Genomic DNA, 18,476 nt, shown 5'->3' with positions numbered 1-18,476 from the left:
TTAAAAAATGTTTTTGGTCTGATGTAGCTAAGCCAATGTGCTGATCATCTTCACAGCTTAATCTTGAAGTTCCAAAGGTGAGGATGAGTTTTGGGGCTTGTTCTTTTGCTAATGCCGCCAACAATTATTGAATGGTCTTCCTCAACACATCAAATCAGCTGATTCTATTGAGGCTCTCAAAACACTACTTTTCTCTTTAACAATGCAGAATACACATGATACTTTTCCCCATTCTTTCATTTGCGAAGGCTTATTCCAAGGTGGAAGTTACCAAAGCCCAGCATACTAACAAGCATTGTGCCTGCGTGCACCCAGGTTTTGACATCGGTGGGTGGAGACCTGTTCTGGACACTTATACCAATAGTGAACTGTTTTTAGATTAAGTAATTTACATCAAAATTGTTCACTGCCATGTTTTTTGTTGTAAAGCACTTTGAGGCATTTTCTGCAGAATGAGCTATAAAAGAATGGAGTTTACTAATATTATTATCACTAGCTGTAAGCATTGGATCCAATGACCGTGACCTGAAGGCCACTATGAGACATATCAGATCGACATATCTTTATCATGTCAACCAAGAGTATTTTTTTATTGTTGACAGTTACAAAAACTATTAATAACTCAATACAAACAACCATAAAATGAAGGACAGGAAAGAATTAAAATTTAAGAAAAAAATAAAAACAATATTCAAAAAAGGAATTTCTGTCAATTTTTTGATTGCATTGAAACAAGGACCTCTTATGACTAACAGAGACTAGAAAAAAAGAAGTTCTCTCTCTCTCTCTTACCTGAATTGCTCGCTGGAAAAATTTTATAGCAATATCATGTTCCTTCTGTAAGCTAAAGCAATTTCCAGAGGCACACCATGTCTGCATAGTAAAAAAAATTAGAGAAACTTGAATATTGGTACAAATTACAACTATACTTTGTATATCATCCAATAAATCACTCTAATTTAAAAGTAGAGATTAGCAACAGACAGATTCTGATTGGCTATTTACCACGTAAACGTAAACAGGAAAAGAAGTTGAGAGGGACAAGAAGGCAGTGCAAAGATGAGCAAAGGTAGCAATCAAAACTGAGACTCAAACCCATGAAAGGCTTTTAGTAATAAATTCTGTGGACAAATTTGTACCATTTTTATCTTACATACATTACCCACACAATGATGGCAGAAAAAATATACAACTTACTTTTATTTCACATGATAATTCGCATGTGGCGAAGATAAGCAAAACCAGTCACTCCTCGCAAATCGTGTCTTTGATATATTGGCCAAAACATGCTAGAATGTCAACAATTTTGAAATCTTTTTTATTGCACTAAAGTAAACTTTATATAACTATACTTCATGCTATGTTGTTATTTTCCCCATTTTCAATGTTACAACAAATTTTTCAATGATCTGGTGACAGTCTCTGCCTGAGAAATATCCGAAATCATAAATTTTTAAAATTTCTCACATACTGTTTGTTCTTTAAACAGCTGTATGTTTAAACTTATGTAACTTCATAATGAAATGTTCCACTTATATGGTTCTGTTACCATTTTTAAACTTTCATCTTAGTGTTTAACCCTGTATTAATAACTAAAAATTGATTTTTTTTTTTTGTGAGGAGCGACTGGTTTGCCTTGTCTTTTCCACATATAACTTAATTCATTTTTATGTAACTTCTGTGATGAATTTGTATGTTATTTAGTTGCCACCATAAGATGTATAAGTATGAAACAGCCAAGTGGGTCTTACATCTGGACATGCTTTATCAAATTCTGTGAGTTCCTGAGCCAATGATGACAGTGCTACCTCCTTCTGTAGATGCCAGAGGGCGGTAGAGTAAAGAGCAGTTCCTTCAGTCCTATGAGGTTCTATCCGACGTACTTCTTTGAAGAGTTTTACAGCCTATAAATTATATTAACAATAGAAATATTGCATTCGTTCAAATTTAACTCTGTAGTATGGTATAATAATAGTCTGTGTTATAATGAAAACATACAGTATAGTAACATTTGTTCAGGGAAATGATAATATTGCGGTATTAGAAATGGTGAATCATGCCTGTATTAATAATGGTAATAGCCATAACTCTGATAATTTTAATAATAATAATACTTATATTTCTCAACTCATTTATACATTTTTGCAATAAGATGCTACAACTCAAATGTCCAAATTTATGTTTATCGTTTGTCTATTTTAACTATATATACATAGGGTCATATCTTTTTCTAAATATTTTTAAATAGGTTATTTTTTTGCCATATTTGTTGTTTGTATTATTTTTTTTGTATCTGTATGTATTGAAATGGTTACACCCAAACAAAATATCCATTTTTGGGACAATGAATAATCTTGAATCTTGAATCTATTAACATAATTCTACTAACATTTAAGGATAGTGCGGATAACAAAATGTTTTGATTTCAGCCGGGCGCTCGCTACGACAATTTAAGAGGAATCCAACTCCACTCCCTGTAAGTGCTAGACGTGACGCTATCTACCGATTGTCAGCGGCAGTCTGGATGGATCGTCATATACAATTGCGTCTGGCCGACAACCGTAGCGCGTACTGATTGCCTGGTTAAGATGATATACATAAACCTTACCTGCTGGTAGTCAGCGACTTCAAACCTTGCCTTGCCCACCTGCGACAACACCCATCCGGTGTTATAGTGATGTGGCATGAGATTAGTAAACTGAGTAATTGCCTTCCTACAGTCAAACTGACATAGCGAGGAGTATGCCTTACCAATGTCCCTTAGTAGGCTCATTAGTCCCTCTGGTGAAAGTATAATAAACACATTATTAATGATTTAATAAGAAGGGGTATCCATAATCATCCTAACTGGGGAAACTTGTAAGAAAAAATGTTGTCTCAAGGAATACACAGGGGACAAAAGTGTGTATGTGATAGATAATTATATCTAAGTATATTGTCCTAATAACATAGACTAATTGATCATTTTAAAATAATGTATTAATATCATATTTATGAAATGAGGAATTAAACGCCTTGAATCTTACAAATTAATCTATTGTTATAAGCCAACAACAAATGGAAAGTAATGTACTTTAATAATCATTAAATTATATAAATTAAGTTATGTTACATTATATTATTAATTTATTGATGTGAAAATTATGTGATAATTTTTTTTTATAGAAATGTATAATAATGTTTATTCATTTTTTTACACATTGAGCAGACAAAAATATAAACATTAAAAGAAGATCAATTGAAGACTTAGTTCGAGACTTGGCAGGTTTTCAAAATGCTAAGGTTGAGAAAGAGGTTGTTTTATGTCCTATACAGCAGAATTAGCACATTAGTCATTCAAACAATTCTACTTTATTAGCATTGTTGCTCATAGTCTCAATACTGTATAATCTTAACTGTCACAATATTCAAAAGCAATAGTTGATTGATTGATTAAGTGGTCTTGGGTTCAAATCCAGATAGGGACTATACATTTGTTTACAAACAATCTATCATCTATATAAAAGTAACTTTTTAGTATTAGATTTATCCTTATATTTTATTAAATAAATATTATTGTTATTACATTATTTTTATAATTTAAAATTTATAATGATCTATGCTGATAAATACATTCTTACCAGCTGATGCCTTTTGGAAATTGAGTAACCTCGCATGTTGGTTAACTGGCGTTGATTTCAAATCCGAGGGTGTGTTATCAGGCTTCTGAATGTCACTAATATCAGACGGCTGGGTTAACGTAGATGGTTTTGACGGTTTACTTTTCGTCTTTCCTTTTACATTTTTTGACATTGATTTTCCTCGTATCATTCGTTTTCCGGTAGTATTTTCCTAAATATTTCAATGTAGAGATTTAAAAAGTGTAAGGAAATCAATATGGGAATATCTTACAGTCACATGAGGAAAAAAAAAACTCATCTCCCTAAATTTAAAATGTTTACATGTTTTAACTACTATAACTAAACTACAAATTTTCTTGATGAAGTCAGCTGGACATGGGTATTATCACATGCAGAAAATTGCAATAGTGTGTGATTAGGAAGCTCATTAAACCAGATCTACCACAAATGGCCTTCTCCAAACTGGGGCCTATTGGCATATGCACAAAAGCTTGCATATTCAATAGTAGGCAGATGTGACGAGAGGAAACAGAGCGAGAGGGTAGGAATGTGAAAAGGATATTAATACTATATGCACAATGGGGACTACAGAACGACTGATTCCAAAATTTTAGAGACACAAGGTAAAATACTAATTGGTCAGTAGTTCCCAACATCATTTCTCCGGTTATTCTTAAATAAAGTTTTCACTTTTGCCAATTTAAGTTCATTGGGGAAATGTTGAAATAGTAATGGACAGATTAATTATGTGTGTAATTTGGACCTTAAGATAGAAAGACCCATCCTTTAAAAATTTAGCTGGGATGTAGCCAAGTCCTGTACTCTTACATGAATTTAGATTGTCAAGTAATTTACGAACACTTTCTCCGGAGATGGCATCAATGAAAAAGCTATTGGAAATAACACCTTCATTTCTATAGAATTTACTAAACTTTTCTGAGTTCGGTGTGAAAACCCGTATACTTTTTGGTAGCAATTTAACAAGTTTAGAGGCAACGGTAGTGAAATATCTATTCATTATATTTAAGACTTAAGAAGGATCATAATAAAGGTTACCATCAGCTTAGAGAACAAACTTAGCTTCAGATTTATTTGTCTCACAGACCAATATTTTTTTAAGTCACATGTTTTTGTCAAATAAAATTTATAGTTTGGACAGGCCTCTAGTTTTATAAATTCACATTTACTAATAATTGCTTAACTTTAGTAAATGCACAGCAGTTTAACTGTATGTTGTTATTATTGTGGTTATATATGGTGATGTCATAGTTAATGGTAGAGTTACATTCCGCAAACATATTTTCATATAATCTCACCTTAACTGAATTTGTATTTGCATTACTAAATAATCGTGAACTTCTTCGTAGACCATGTGTCTGAAACAGCACCTGTGGCCCACTGGAAAGAACAAACAAGAAAAACACATAGTAAGATGCGGTGACAATAAATAAACAGTTTATTTGTTGGGATAGTCTGGATATCAGTCTACTGTAGGATACTATATCATTATTATAGAAAGACTGTATTTATTTGAATTAAACTTCCCACTCTCCCCGAATAAATTCCCCCACTAGAGCTTTATTTGGAATAAACGCCTCCCTCGAATAAGCGTTTACTTGAATGAATACGGTAATTAATTAATTTTGACTACTTTTTTCTAAAAAGAAATATCAGTATTGCTTCTAAAGCTTATTTAAGTTCTATGTGACAAATACCTGTGATTTGCCTATATACGGTGTGATTATGACGTCACCATATGCCCATATATGGAAAAAATCACACTACTGCTACAGTGTGTGAACAGAGCTTTAGGATTCAAAGGTGGCACAGCCAAATGGTTTACCTTGTCTGTGGACTTGGAGTTTGCATAGTTGAACTATCCTTCGTGTTACCAGACATACTGAAAACAGGTGGTTTAATATGTGGTTTTCTTGACATAACCTTTAGGAAGAAAATAAAACAAGCTCATGAGATTAATTAATTATTAATTATATAATTAATTTTTTATTTATCATACATTTACTATATTTTGAGAGAATATAATCTGTTGATTTTTTATGTTCATTGTTAGAAAAAAGATAAGCTAAGTGATTATAGGGTAAATTCCATATGCTGATTACTGAAAGATAATCACCAACGAAAAGACGACCGCAAATAGACGTCTACTTAACTACTACCAGATAACCTTGATATGTTTCTAATTTGTTGCACAACCATATCAATGTTTTTTATTTGAATAAAGCCCTGATCATACTATCAAATTTACTGTGACAAATTTGCGTGATGTGTCAATACAGTATATATATACAGACACGATGATGTCATATTACACCCAAATATGGGTTTATCACAGTTATTTATCACTTAAAATTTGACAAAGTTTTAGAGAATGCACCGATGTCAAATGCTCTTACAGTAATAGTAAATAGAAGAGGCCCTTCATGGACAGCACAATAATAACAAAAAATGGAATTCAATGCAAATTGTTTTATGGGTTGATAGGAAGATTTTACAGTATGAAATTGTTCATTTGTTCATTCATTCTCTCTAACAGGAAAATTATATTCACAGTGGACATAACAATAGACAGAAGCAGAACAGTGAAATCAAAGTAAAAAATAATTACTGTTTAGATGGTGGATACTTCTTTGTTACAATTATTTACAATTGTCTAGTGTAAAAACGGGATATAAATTTAGGGCAAAATTATATTAAAGAATGAATTCAAAAAATGAGAGGTAAAGTAGGGAGCTGGTAAGGTGATTAAATTTTTAAGGGGGTCTCAAAGTGAAAGGTGACCTTAAATTAACCCTGAAATCAAATCCCCACGTAGTGATAGTAATATCCTCTTCAATAAATAGGGTACTATTAGAGCATATAATGCCACTGTTGCGCTAAAACCTGAACAAAACATCTGTGTGCTTCAATTTACCCGAGTCACTGTTCCACATTACTGGCCAATGTTCTTATTTCCCATTTTTATGATTTTTATGATAATCTTAACATACAGAACAGGATGTCATAACATCTCTATTTCTTGGTATTCAATTTATTGTACAAAAATGTCCAAGGCATGTTGTCAATTCTATTATAAGGAGTCATACTGAATGAAACCCTATCTCATCACATCACATACTGTACTACAGTGTAACTTGGATATTGTTTTGTGTACACTAAAACATAAATACTACAGTTAAACACATTTGCTACTGTAGCCCTGGGCATACTTGCCCTGTCTAGCATGAGTAAAGCCCCTTTAGAGATGCAGACTGATGTGTACTGTACTGTATGCCTAGCTCAGTGGTTGTACCACACATTGGTTATACTGTATACAGTACTGTACCATAAGCCAATAAATTTACAGGATAGATAAGATGGACGTGAAGTCTCAGGAGTCAATGACATATACAGAACTAAACTAATTACATCGGAACAACGAAGGTTAATTCTTAAAATTCTGTCTAATTACTAAAAGTTCTGGAATAACAAAATTTTAAAAATAAATATATAGATTTTAGAAATAAATTTTTATGACTTAAAACTCATTCTATTTAACAAATTGCCAAATAAAACATAGTTTCTGTTACGTTGAATAATTGCTGGTACAGTATAGATAATGGCTCTACTTTAACTGAATTTTGCAGGGTCACAATGTAGGGTACTGAACAGAGGATTCACACATAATAACTGCCTATAAGTTTGTACACAATCAAGACCAATTGTCAACTGCCATGGCCAACTGTCAAGCATCATGCCCATCTGTCAATTGTCATAGCATTGTGACACTTCATACAGTACCTGGGGAGAACACATAATAATTGGCCTACAGTCACCCTAACACTATTACAATAAAATTTAATATTGAACAGTGGACAAGCAGATACAACAAGATAGTGGTTAAAATGTACTATATTCGGTGAAGCTTGTTTAAATGCAGTTTTAAAAATATTAATTGCCTTTTTGCTCTTTTTCTTTTTCAATTCAATTACTTACATCATCACTATTCTATGTACTATACTTAATCTTTTATTTAAGTGACTTTTAATCCTAGATAAGACAGCACACTAAAAATGTATAACCTAAAAAAAAATATTTTCAACCTATGCTGCAACACAACAGTCTAAACACATTGACAGAGAGTAGGCACCACCAAATAATACTGAAGACTACTAAGGTGAGAATTTTTTTATCCTTGTTTCGCATACTTATTTTTTCATAAAGATCATTGAAGGAGGGCGGAATAAAAATAAAAATAAAATTTTGTTTTCTTATTTAGCAAATAGTTTTGCCAAAAACATCCAAATGGAGGAGAAAATAAAAATAAAATGTTATTGGTGAATGTAAAATGGGATGGTTAAATACTAATTTATATAATTAGGAAGAAATATACATATCTTATCTTTGGAGATTTCAAGGCAGCGGAGGGCGTAATAAAAAAATTTTTTTTTTTCGTTTTTTCTGAAATTTCCATTTTTCATGGCGGCGGGTGCGCTAATTGGCCAAAAGAAGGTATAAAAAAGTCTCGCCTAAAGTATTAAAACACAAGATAAAACACCTGATCGATTTAACAGAAAAACATGATAAAATGTTAAACATCAGACCGTCTATGTAAAAACCTAGCATTTGTGTTTGGCTAGATTCCAAGTGAGATCCGCTAAAGCCTATTGACATGCTAGGCAGGAAGCACAGGATATCAAACGAACCTGTGGGGACATTATTATGTATGGGCCCCCTGTTATATCATGCTCTCCCCCTGCTTTCATTATCCCCTGTTGCCTGTAAATGGCCTCAGGCTGTTGTTTCTGTTAAAATTGTAATAATCCTCCCATTTAGATAAAGAAATTAGCTTGTGTATTACGGTATTAAGCTAATCTGGCAACTTTTCCAATAAAAGATATTATAGTACAACAAAATACATTCCGACCTTCCTGGTTTGGTAGATTATTATTACAACATGTGGGGCAGGCATGACTTCACTGTTTTCTACAAGAAATGGATGGGTAAAAAATATCAGAAAAAAAAAACAAACAAACAAAACATGACTTACTTTCTTTGCTGGTGCTTTGAGATCTGCAGACTGAAGATCAAGGGGTGATGGGGTAATGTAGTTACCAGAACTATTTTCATAGGTTGGGGTGTCAAGTGGTAGAAAGCCAAAACTGAAGAAAATTTAGATAAACAAGAATCATTATCAACTTCATAACAACATGGAAAGAAATTTGACACCATTACAATTACAACCACTAAATATATTTAAGAAGAGTATTTAACTAACAATCTATCCTGATTTCATATATAATATATTTATTTTGTTGCTTAATTGTTTTACTGTTGAATCTGGACCACTTGAGAGATCAATACTTATGTTTTGAAAGAGTATTTCCAGAATAAAGAAAGATTTGAATTGAAAAATGTATAAAAACACCTTGCACTGATAAGATATACCTGAGATTTAAAAACGAGAACATGAATGTCTTAAGTTAAAATTTATGGTAAACATAGAGGTATTTGATCAACTTTTCTATAAGTTATAAAATAAAAAACAAATTATTAAACTAATACATGGTAGATTTTTGCTTGCAATACTAAGGGTACTTTCTTTCCCAGAACCCATGAAGTTACCAGCTAACTTTATCAACACTATTATAAAATCGAAAAATAATATTATTTAAATATCAAATTAGAATTTTAAAATAACATACCTTGGGGTTAGCGGACTATTTGTTTGTTGCTGTTGCCCTAGCAATCCCCGGTTGACTCTTGGTCGTGTCCTAGATAACTTTGTGGTCATGGGTGCCGATGGTAAGGCAAATGATCCCATGGAAGCATCTGGTGTCTGGTGGGTATCGATGGGGATGTCTGGAGTAACCATTTCTGAGAGGGGTTTTATCCCAGATAATGGTATACTTGTGTAACCAGGTGTAGAATCCTAACAAAAAATAAAGATTTTATAATGTAAACAGTTTAGTAATCCGAGTGATAGACATTATATTAAACAAGATTTTTTTTTTCTAAACATTGAGTGTAATGTAAAAAATTAAGTGGTGCTTGCAGTAAAAGACATAATATTATAATAAAATGTTTAATTAAAATCATCATTATTAACAAACAACAGTAGCGAAGCAAGGAACAAAATATTCTCATCTAATAGAGAATATCCTGCAAAAAAATTATGTAGAACTTATTGAAAATAAATAAAATCTACAAATATTTAGATCTGCAGTTAAAGCAAATTTATACAGCTAATAAACTTATGTTATGAATAATAAAACTTAAAATTTAAGATCAATAACCACTACCGTACTCGCGCGAATAAGTCCCCAGACTCTTAAAATATTTGTTGCCCTTTTTGATGGGCGCTTATTCAAACGGGGCACTTTTGAAACAGAGTGGAAATTGAGGGGGCGCTTATGGAAATATATGAAAACGGGGCTCTTAAGACAATTTCCACGTTAGGAGGGGCGCTTATTCGAGGGGGGCGCTTATTCAATAGGGGCACTTATTCACATGAGTACAGTAATTTATTTTCACAATTATAAAAAAAAAATACACTACATAATATAAATACAATCATGTCTACATTCACACTAGACATTCATATTAATAGACATCCCAAATATAATAAAATACTGCAAAGATGACTAACATAAATTTCAGTGAACTGCATTGATACTGTATACATTTTATGAAATTAAATTTCCAACATATCTTATGAAACACACATCAAATGAAGGTTAAGTCATGTGCATAATACTGTATACTCACTTGTGGCGTATCAATAACCATGGAAACCACATCCGAAGTCAGATTTTGTTGTGAGACTGACAAATTCTCGGTGTCTATAATTGGACAGCTGTTTTGGTGATTGCTCGATAGATTAGGCATGCTGGAAACCTGGAATATCTTGTCTGCATCAGGTTTGTTACCTAAGATAAGAATGAAATCGAGGTCAAGATTAATAACTACTTGTGAGAACATGAAAAAAATGAAGGCCATAATTATAAAGGTAATTATTTTAAAAATTAATCTCTTATTCATGAATTGGAGGGCGTTCCTCGTGTATGACCACACCTTCTAAGAATAACTATTTATGTCTTTTTTGCTATTAGATGTCTACACAGACTAAATATGAAGCTTTTGAATGAGAATGTAGAACAGGAACATAAAACGGATTCACTTATCTGTGACTGTCGTCGCATGCGTTTTACGTACTACTTTAAATAAATTTCAATTTAATGGCCAAATATATAATACAGTACATCGTCATTCTGGCCATATATTTGGCCGACAAACGTTTCAGATTTCAGGAGAGAACACAACGCACAAAATTTAGAAATGCACAACTAAATTAACAGTATGTTCTACACCATTGCAAATTGAATGCTCCCTAATACCACGATAAAAAGCTATACAGAAAGGAGATCATAAGAAAATTTTACCTAAAATGAAAACCATGATGAATGCACAGTATGTAAGAGATTTTGCAAATTGTTATGTCATAAATAAAAGGTACAAAACTGAGGCCATGAGGAAAAGACGCAAACTACTGTACCGTACAAGACCAAACAATATGACTAATTTAATTCACCCTATATTTTATTAATTCATTGAAAACTTTAAGCTAAAATTAGGGAAGAATCCGTTAACACCCTGCCCGCCAAACACATAGATCTCTGTGTTTGGTAGCGCAACGCATGACCGCCAAGCACGGAATCTCCATGTTTCCGTTTTTTTTACGGAATCCGATAGATGGCGTAATTACTGACATGTACTAACAATTTGAACATATATTCAGTCTGGACTGTAAGTATCTTGTTATTTCAATGTGACCTATTCTCAGTAACCTCATATTGTATGGCGATACTGAAACGTGATTATCTCAGCTTAATTGTGTAAATATGCGTAAAACAACAAAAGTGAGTCACTTTCATTTTGCTGTTATGGGTCACAGATTGTGATTAGAAAAGTGTGTGGTACCATTGTAAAGCTCAGATGTTTGTAGTTCTTGTAGTATTTATTACATGTCGATCTGATTACATAACACTCTCAGTGAGCTTTGGAAATGTATTCAAATTCGCTAAAAAGTCTGGCGGGAGCTGATGCTATTTTTTCAAAACCCTAGCAGTGAGAATGTTAAGGATAATTTACAGTAAAAATTGTCAACTCACCTAGATGGCACAAGGCCTCGAATGATGACCATAAACAAGGATTTAGCTTGAGAGACTGCCTATAGCACTCACTTGCCTTTGGCTGTCGCTCAGATTTACTGCAATGTTAAAAATAAAAAAACAGATTTAATTTATAAATATCCAAAGTGATTCAAGAAACATGAGGTTGAACTAAAAATATTGTGATAATAAAAGAATCAACAGCGCCAAAGTGCTATACTCAATAGAGAGGTTATAGAATACTAGAATAACTAGTAATAACATAAAACTACGCAAGCTTGTATTCTATATCTGGACTACAGTATATTATATGAATCCTCTTCCGAATTCCCCCTCTTCCCTGTACTGTGCAATGCATTGTAAGGCCTGAGCATCACAAAACATGTTATAATTTAATCATAAAAATAGATAGGTATAGGTAAGACAATTTTGGAAAATACAGACTGATTTTTTTTTCTTGGGTAAGTCCATTGCATTCATTTATTTTTTGTGTGGTGTGATGCCTTGAGAATAATCAATAACTTACAGGAATGTGCTGATTGGTCAGAATAAATTCTTAATTTCATGTTCTTGCAGTATAATAACAAAATCGAGTCTATTATTATTGTAGTCACATTGTGTTGGCCACGTTTTGAGAAAATAAAAAAAATGCGTAGGTCGGTAGAAAAAGTTTTTATTTTAAAAATTTTTCTAAACCAACAACGTGTTTATACCTAAAAAATAAAAAATACACGAAAATACAAAAAAATACCATTTTAAAAACAATCGCATAACACTTTTGCATCGCCTACCATCTCAACATAGGCCACTCAGCCATTTTACAGTGGCTTATTAAAAATATATTGTTTGTTATAGTCAAAAAGAAAAAAAAAATTAAAATGCAGCCCCTCAATTTCGAATCATTTTTTATATTTGGCCTAATGCTCCCTCTTGTTACCACTTCCAGTGCTAAAAATAGCATTAAGGTAAGTTTCTACTGTCTGTAGCCAAATTGGCTTCACTTTTTGGTCTCAATCCAAGCGTCCAATTGTGACCGCAATACCATGACCACAAAAGGCTGTCAATAATTAAGTTATAATCTTTGACCTACAAGTAGGAGTGAATGAACTGCACTGTAAAATAAAGTCAAATTATTTTTAAAAACTATTTAATGTTAAATACAGTAAAACAAGCAGTAGATCATTCATTTCTTTTTTAAGCAATATACTTCTGTGCTATTTTAAGGACTGTTTGAAGAAATATTTAAAATATCTTACTTTTATTTTATTAAATTATGCATAGCTTTCAAACGAAAATAAAAATATGAACATGTTTTTCTTGTAATTTTGGTTGGAACAGTGTAATTCACAATTTAAATTACACCATTTCTATATTCTCTTTGTAACTGCAAGCACTTAAATTTTCTGGTAATCTATTTTAATTATTTTCTTAAACATCTGTAAATTAGCATAAAATTGAATTTTTATTTTTCTAAAAAGTTCAAAACATATTTATCTACACATTGAAAAATCCAGTGTGAATAATGTTGAAGATTTTAAACAGAGTTTACAATTTTCAAAGAAATGCTTTGTTTTCTGACATAAATAATTTTTTATTCTATAAAAAAATAGGAAATATTATGACCTATAAAATATTTCCTCTCTATACCCACCAAAGGAACTAACAAGAGACTATAAAATTATGAAACTAAATACAAAATGTCTAGAGATTTTCTATTTGCTATCGCAAATTAAAATACATCTCCCTACCAACTGGACTAGATTTTCACAATGGTAAACTGGGAATACTACCAACCTAAGGATTTTGCCGAGAAGTGAAAGAACGAAGCATGAAAGTTCTCCGTATTCTGATATAATCTCCTCTAGAGTGTGCTGTTTTGTTAGAACACTACCAGCTAAAATAGTTTCACCTTCTGAGTACCTAAAAAAACAAAATGGATGTTATGTATTAAAAACATATTCCAATCAAATTAATTTTGATTAATAATCAATCAAATCATAATTACAATTCAAAGATTCAAAATATATTCAAAATCACAATATACAGTAAATACAATACTGTATGGAACTGTAGAGCAGTTGCTCCAGAGTTCATACAGTACCTCTTTCCAGTGCTTTGAATACAGTACCAACAATATGCAGGCCGTGTATAATAGGCGAAACTGCAGCATACCCTCAATGAAATAATGAAATCGCGAATCGTATTCAGGCACATTGTTTTTTTGAGTGCTGCCTAAATACGTGAGGGGTAAGGGTAAAAAATTGAATTTCTGTGACCCTGACCTTTGACCTTTTCTTCAAAAAATTGCATAGTGTCTATTTACTTTATTAGTATTTACTAAATTAATATGACACTTACAAGTACAGTATGTTGAACTCATAAAGTGATCCAGAGAATATTTTAATCTCCTTTTATGGACAAATAAATCTTAAAGCTTGAGTCAAGAAAAACCCAGAACTACCACAAAAAGTAAAATCTGCTCAGAAAGAGGATTAGGAACAGCCAACTGGACAGAGTGTAACAATAAAAAGCTGTTTCACTGATAAAAACAGTACCAATGAATACTGGTTTTGTTCTTACTTTTTGAGTTGCAAACAACATCTTGCTAGTAGGTACTTGCACTGTGGTGTTCGACATCCTTTGTCAGTGAGGAGGGCATATGCCCGGTTGGGTTTACCGGATCGAAAGTAGCAGGTTGCAAGGAGAAAAAGGGTCTCTTCTGATGCCACTGAAATAGTGATGTTATAATTATTGCTATCATGTTGTATCCGAATAATGCTTGACTTGCTAAATTGTTACTTTAAATGCTTTTTAAAGACAGTGCAGTGATAATTCCTACTAAACTAATTAAAAGATGATTATGATATGATAATAAAAAAAAGAAAATTCTTCCTATTTTTTCCAATAAATATTTGTCACAAAATTAATATAATGATAATAATCATTAAAATACTGTACACAGGTAAATAAAGTACATCTGAAATAAATTATAAGATACCTTCTGCATGTAGACGTTCTGCAAGGAATATTGCGTCCTGGTAGGCGTAGTAAGTCAGGCAATGCCATATTGTTGCCTGTAAGACGAAGTGTAGTAAATAAATATAAGATAAAAAATGATAAAATGCAAATTCTATTTCCAATGCTATTTTCCAAACTGAAGTAATTAAATAACACTTTTTCATTCATTGACTGTTGAGAAGAGTTTACCCAGCTACTTTGGGGTTGAACCTTAAGGAAGATGAATTTCAAAACCTGCGCTAATGATTTTTGAGTGCCAGCGATCTGAAGGTGTATGTTTGAATACATATTATGTTTTTTTAATGAATGAAAGGCAAGTTCATACACTGCACTGGATAATTTGTTTAGGCAGTGGTTACTATTCCAAGGTTGTTTTTCTGGAAAACGATGAGAAAGGTTTAATGGAAAGATTGAAATTTTGTATGATGTGCTACACACATCAGCCTTCAAAACAGAAATTTTATATTATAAACTTTAAGGTGATGGTTACAGGGAAGTGATTTTACTGGGGGTCACATCATAAAAGCATGAGCAGTGTACACATACTATACAGTAGTGTATCATCGTTCAGCAGTGTTTGAAAATGTTTTCCAGAAAAAGAATTTTAGTGAATACAGTAATATATCCATCACATAAAAAATACGAAGTGTCTATGCTTACGCCGAGTCGTAAGCATTAATCATAGGCTATGCTTACGCTAAATTTAGTGATGATAATAATTATAGTAATAGGTTTAATAATAATTAAATAATAATAATAATGATAATGATAACAATAATAATATATGTATCTCTACAATTTAGACGCACTTATCTATTGCCGATAAACCCAGGACCATAATAAATCAATTGATTACAGGTCCCATGACTATTCCTCAGATTAAGATGTGTATAAGAGACAGCCCCTGCGCATGCTCAATAGATCAGCGTAAGCATAGCCTATGACTAATGCTTACGACTCGGCGTAAGCATAGACACTTCCTAAAAAATAACTACTACAAATTATTTGCAAGAACACATTGTGTTAGAGGAGCCCTCAGATATTAAGCTAGGTTTCCATACAATCGATACACGCTATCTCCAACAGCTTTCGGTGATGCTGATACAGTACAGTAGGTCAGTCGAATCGAGGAGCTTTCCTGATCGCATCTGGGAAAGTGTACTGTACATTATTTATTAATACCCCCCCCCCCCCCCCCCCCCCCCCCCCAACCAAATACCTGTAGCTTGTTCGCCAGATACCCAACTGGATTTGTTTGAAGTAAAACAAATTACACTGAAAACTGAAGTGGTTAAATTTCAACTTTATCATGAAGTCCCACCCCCACCAATTTGAAGACTACTAGGCCTAGATATGCCTATGCCTATTTCTGACAGGAATTTATTATTTTTTTTAATCGTATTTGTAAAAATACTTGCTTGAATGCAAATTGAATGTTTTAATTTAAATTCTAACTGAAAATGGTTACCTTGTTTTGTAGCTGTTCCATTGCCTTAGGCCAAACTTTCCTTTTCGCTTGTTTGTATCTCATTACAATTTACAGAAGTGTACAATTTACAAACAAGTGACAAACAAAACAATATTTGGATGCCTCCACCCAACGTTAACAGTTATCCTCTTAGGCCTACACGTAATACAGTACAGCATTATGAAGTTACCAGTTCGATTCAACAATCCCCAACCAACCCACTTGAATCTAGTCCGATTGCCCAAGCTGTTTTAGGCGCTTTACCGTTTGGGCAGCTCCTTGGTTTAGGCATGGAGGACATATATTAATATATTTCCTCCATGGTTTAGGCTTGTGTAGGCCTAGGTCCGATCGTCGTAGACGACGCTAGCCCACCTACCTAGGCACCAGAGCTTTGTTTTGAATGAATCGTCTGCTCCAACGAACGGCCTGGCATGAATTACCTTAATATTTTACAAATTTAATTATGTTAACCTACCTGAACAGGTTCTTGAACAACCATATCTTTTATATATTATCCTTACAACGATTTAACATTCAAATATCCAAACAAATAAACTATGTAAACGTATGTATATCATTTAGATAACTTTATGATAATTTCGCCATTTTGAATGAAATTTACATTAACGTTGACCTCAGCATTGACCTTAACAGCGCCCTCATAACACTCCCTTATGTGATGTTTGTTATTTTTTTCAACTTTTTCAACAACGAATCACACATTGAAATGTATTGTCTGTCATGGGCTAAAAAAAGTTAATTCCATATTTGAGGTCGTTAATTTATTTTTAAATAGTTAGATAACACATTTGCTCTATTCTTTTACACAGACCCTTAATCAATTGGTTTCCCTCATAAAATTGAATTTTAGGTATTTCGAGTCGATTTTTTGGCAATTTAATCGTAATAGGAGATTTGGAATCAAGAATATAAAATACTATGCTTTGCAATAATTTAAAAAAAAAGCTACAAAAATATTAAAATCTTTTTTTTTCTTTTTTTTTATCAAACTGGTTTTTTTTTTTCAACGACGAATTGGATATTGTATCGATCAGCTATTCTAAATTATTACTAAAATTAAGACAAAAAATATCTTTGTTTGTTTCACGAATTATTAGAACTCACAATAAGTATTCTGAATCTTGACAATCCTCTGAGTTTTTGTCACGTTAATTGATAATCCAGGAAGCCTAGACCGTTAGGCCTACTGTTAACGTCTTCCTGAAAATAATAAATCGCAGCAACATCAGAAAACTAGGCCTGCCGTACATATTTAAATTTTTAAATATTTTCTTATGACTATGATGTGTATTACTTTAACAAGAGATAATAGACCTATTTCAGACATGAACCATTAACCTCTGGAAACCTTAAAATATAGATTTCAAATCCAATTATACTTTAGACTACTAAAAAAAAACATTTTTATAGACAAGAAAAAAAAGCTCATACAATTTCCCTCAATCTCAATACTATGACAAAATTAAAAAGTGTTGTATATGCATATATTATTAACTTACTGTCGTCTGCATTTTAAAAGTTGACAGAATTGCGGCACGGCAGTCTCAAGTGCGCATGTGCAGGATACTTACACAACCAATAATATTTCTGGTTTATTTTTTTGCTGTCTGAAGCTTTTCATTTGGAACTTTGTTTTCGCCAGTTAAATAACTTTGTGACATCGCAGTAACTTTCGGACAGAGTTTTAGATTCTTAATAATTTTCTATTTTAACTGGAAAGTTTATAACTTAAGTTCTAAGCATTGGTCAAAATATATATTTTAAAAATAAGGCGAGGACCTTCTCAGCTCTGAACTGACTGAAGCCAGAACGTAAGTATTTTATAATTTCAAAATTTTGATTGCATTTGGGACGTAAATTGAAACACTTCAGGAAAGCCAGTTATCATATCATATCATTGCCAAGGAAATTAAACTAAATCTTAACCAAGGTGTTAACAGCTGTTTTACTTAGCCTATGTATATCGTATAGAAGAAACCTAAACACCATATTGTTTGGAATCCAACTGATAATGTGTAGAAGGGTTGTTCATCGTAAAGTTCCGAAGTTTAGATTTTGGAGTTTATGAACAGATGAATGTATACAGACATTTTCCACTATCATTAAACTTTGGCGGGAGAACAGTTTAAATTCATTAAAAACTATTTGCAAGCATATATATATATATATATATATATA

The 18,476-nt window shown here is 32.4% G+C and overlaps 2 protein-coding genes across 3 annotated transcripts in view; one reads left to right on the top strand and one right to left on the bottom strand.

Annotated features, from left to right (window-relative positions):
• Nucleotides 1-16,910, bottom strand: part of LOC117115159 (cell division cycle protein 27 homolog) — a 23,855-nt gene extending 6,945 nt beyond the window's left edge. For both annotated transcript variants that reach the window (XM_033258859.1, XM_033258867.1), the window contains exons 1-14: nucleotides 16,753-16,910; nucleotides 14,787-14,862; nucleotides 14,369-14,516; nucleotides 13,583-13,708; nucleotides 11,789-11,886; nucleotides 10,386-10,546; nucleotides 9,323-9,549; nucleotides 8,668-8,779; nucleotides 5,464-5,561; nucleotides 4,937-5,018; nucleotides 3,621-3,831; nucleotides 2,609-2,781; nucleotides 1,752-1,904; nucleotides 793-873 (exon numbers count right to left, since the gene is read on the bottom strand). In XM_033258859.1, the coding sequence (XP_033114750.1) occupies nucleotides 793-873; nucleotides 1,752-1,904; nucleotides 2,609-2,781; nucleotides 3,621-3,831; nucleotides 4,937-5,018; nucleotides 5,464-5,561; nucleotides 8,668-8,779; nucleotides 9,323-9,549; nucleotides 10,386-10,546; nucleotides 11,789-11,886; nucleotides 13,583-13,708; nucleotides 14,369-14,516; nucleotides 14,787-14,862; nucleotides 16,753-16,776 (1,770 nt within the window). In that variant the 5' untranslated portion in view covers nucleotides 16,777-16,910. The remainder of the gene's footprint in view (nucleotides 1-792; nucleotides 874-1,751; nucleotides 1,905-2,608; nucleotides 2,782-3,620; nucleotides 3,832-4,936; nucleotides 5,019-5,463; nucleotides 5,562-8,667; nucleotides 8,780-9,322; nucleotides 9,550-10,385; nucleotides 10,547-11,788; nucleotides 11,887-13,582; nucleotides 13,709-14,368; nucleotides 14,517-14,786; nucleotides 14,863-16,752) is intronic.
• A 1,015-nt stretch (nucleotides 16,911-17,925) lies between these two features.
• The window catches only part of LOC117114473 (agrin-like), a 16,424-nt gene continuing 15,873 nt past the window's right edge, over nucleotides 17,926-18,476 (top strand). Inside the window, exon 1 of the mRNA XM_033258145.1 lies at nucleotides 17,926-18,109. The gene's annotated coding sequence lies outside the window, so the exon portion shown is untranslated. The remainder of the gene's footprint in view (nucleotides 18,110-18,476) is intronic.

This window comes from Anneissia japonica, unplaced genomic scaffold (genome assembly GCF_011630105.1).
Source record: "Anneissia japonica isolate Jap-2015-1 unplaced genomic scaffold, ASM1163010v1 scaffold199_len4679917_cov187, whole genome shotgun sequence".
NCBI lineage: Eukaryota > Metazoa > Echinodermata > Crinoidea > Comatulida > Comatulidae > Anneissia > Anneissia japonica.
The sequence above is the reverse complement of the archived record's forward strand: the minus strand, read 5'-3'. Positions and strand labels throughout refer to the sequence as shown.